Below are 1,558 nucleotides of genomic sequence, written 5' to 3'. Positions count from 1 at the left end.
AATCAAGTATTTTTAAGTTTAGATCTATATGTTTATGGTTCTTCTATTTGGCCATTGTATTTTTTAATCAAAGTTCCTTTTTCATGTTCCTTATTTATTCATTCATATGAGTATTTATTATTTATTCATATTCATTCAACTATTTATTTGTCTGTCTCTTGTAAACATCATAGATTCACTTCTTGTTAACTAGTTAAATACCTTTTCTGTGTATTTTAGTGTATTTAGATTTATTGATTTTTATACATTAATATTTATGACACAAATCAGTTTGTACTTTTTTATTTTCATGGTATAGTTTTTAATCCATTCATGTGTTATTTGTATTATTTTGATTGATAAAGATTTGGATGCTTACTTCTTTCTTCTCTTTTTCCTATTTTACTTTAAATAATGCATTCTATTTCATTTGTAGAAAAGATACAATAGACAACTTTCTATATATTTAACAAAGACTCTTTTCTTTCTTTCTTTTTTTTTTTTTTTTTGTTGTTGTTGTCCCAGATTTATTGAAAATAATATAGCACTGCAGAAAAAATTCAAGCAGGTCCCCGAGGCGTTTTGAAATTCATCCCAACTGTAGGCTGAGTGACCTGCAGGTTGGACAGACTGCCGAAGTCCAAAAGCTTCAGCATTTCCTTAGTGTCAGGATCTACTTCAATTATCTCCTGATCCAGGGCTGAGACCTCAGGAACGTAATTGTCTCTCCTTTCTCTCTCCTCCTCCTGCAGCTTGATGGAGATACCTCTTACAGGGCCTCTCTGAATCCGCTTCATCAGATGGGTGACATAGCCTGCTATCTTGTTGCGGAGCTTCTTGCTGGGGATAATGGCGATCTCCTCGCACACGCGCTTGTTCGTGTGGAAGTCGTTGCCCAGGCGCGTGTAGTACTTCTCTATGATGACCCGGGCCGCCTTCTTCATGGTTTTGGTGCGAACGCGGCCCATGTTGGCGGGTCCTTGGTAAAGAGGAACAACAAAGACTCTTTTTAAATAGCATTTACATGGACCTTGGAAGGCTTTATCACTGTTGACTGGACTCCAAAATTATTTGTGACTGATGTTCATATCCAAGATTTATATTATTTCATAAATTATGTATTTTGATATCGTGTTATACTTTACTTGTGTAATTTGACATATTGATTCTGCAACAAGAGTCTGACTTTGTAGTTTGATGTTTAAGTGCTAACAGATTTTAATCCTCACCCTTTCCTCTTGCCCTGTGCCACATACCAGGGGAAAAATGAAAAAAACTCTCAGGTGTTCCTTCCGCTGGCACTGAGAAAGAGATTGAAACCTACAAGCCCCTACCTGTACACAGGAACTATCACCATCAGCCTTCATCCTAAACATAATAAAAATTCCAAGTCAATCTTTGTTCCTTTCTTTCTTAATAAACTTTTGGACCATCATGGGAAACCTGCTCTAAACTTTTTCATACCCTCAAGAAGTGGTAATAGTGTGTGTGTGTGTGTGTGTGTGTGTGTGTGTGTGTGTGTGATCATCAGTCTTGACACCTAAAGCAAATTTTAGGTGGTTGTTCATCTTACTTCTAC

The 1,558-nt window shown here is 36.3% G+C and overlaps 1 protein-coding gene across 1 annotated transcript; it reads right to left on the bottom strand.

The window, feature by feature from the left end:
- Window positions 1-458: 458 nt before the first annotated feature.
- Window positions 459-975, bottom strand: LOC103237317 (small ribosomal subunit protein eS17). The gene has a single exon (XM_008001394.3). It carries the CDS (start codon window positions 945-947, stop codon window positions 540-542), a length of 408 nt encoding a protein of 135 aa, XP_007999585.3. The 5' UTR covers window positions 948-975; the 3' UTR covers window positions 459-539.
- Window positions 976-1,558: the final 583 nt, after the last annotated feature.

Source organism: Chlorocebus sabaeus, chromosome 8, assembly GCF_047675955.1.
Source record: "Chlorocebus sabaeus isolate Y175 chromosome 8, mChlSab1.0.hap1, whole genome shotgun sequence".
Lineage (NCBI taxonomy): Eukaryota > Metazoa > Chordata > Mammalia > Primates > Cercopithecidae > Chlorocebus > Chlorocebus sabaeus.
The sequence above is the reverse complement of the archived record's forward strand: the minus strand, read 5'-3'. Positions and strand labels throughout refer to the sequence as shown.

Bases quoted from the DNA above. Each gene is read 5' to 3' on its own strand.
- LOC103237317 (XM_008001394.3), bottom strand. From the start codon at position 947: ATGGGCCGCGTTCGCACCAAAACCATGAAGAAGGCGGCCCGGGTCATC.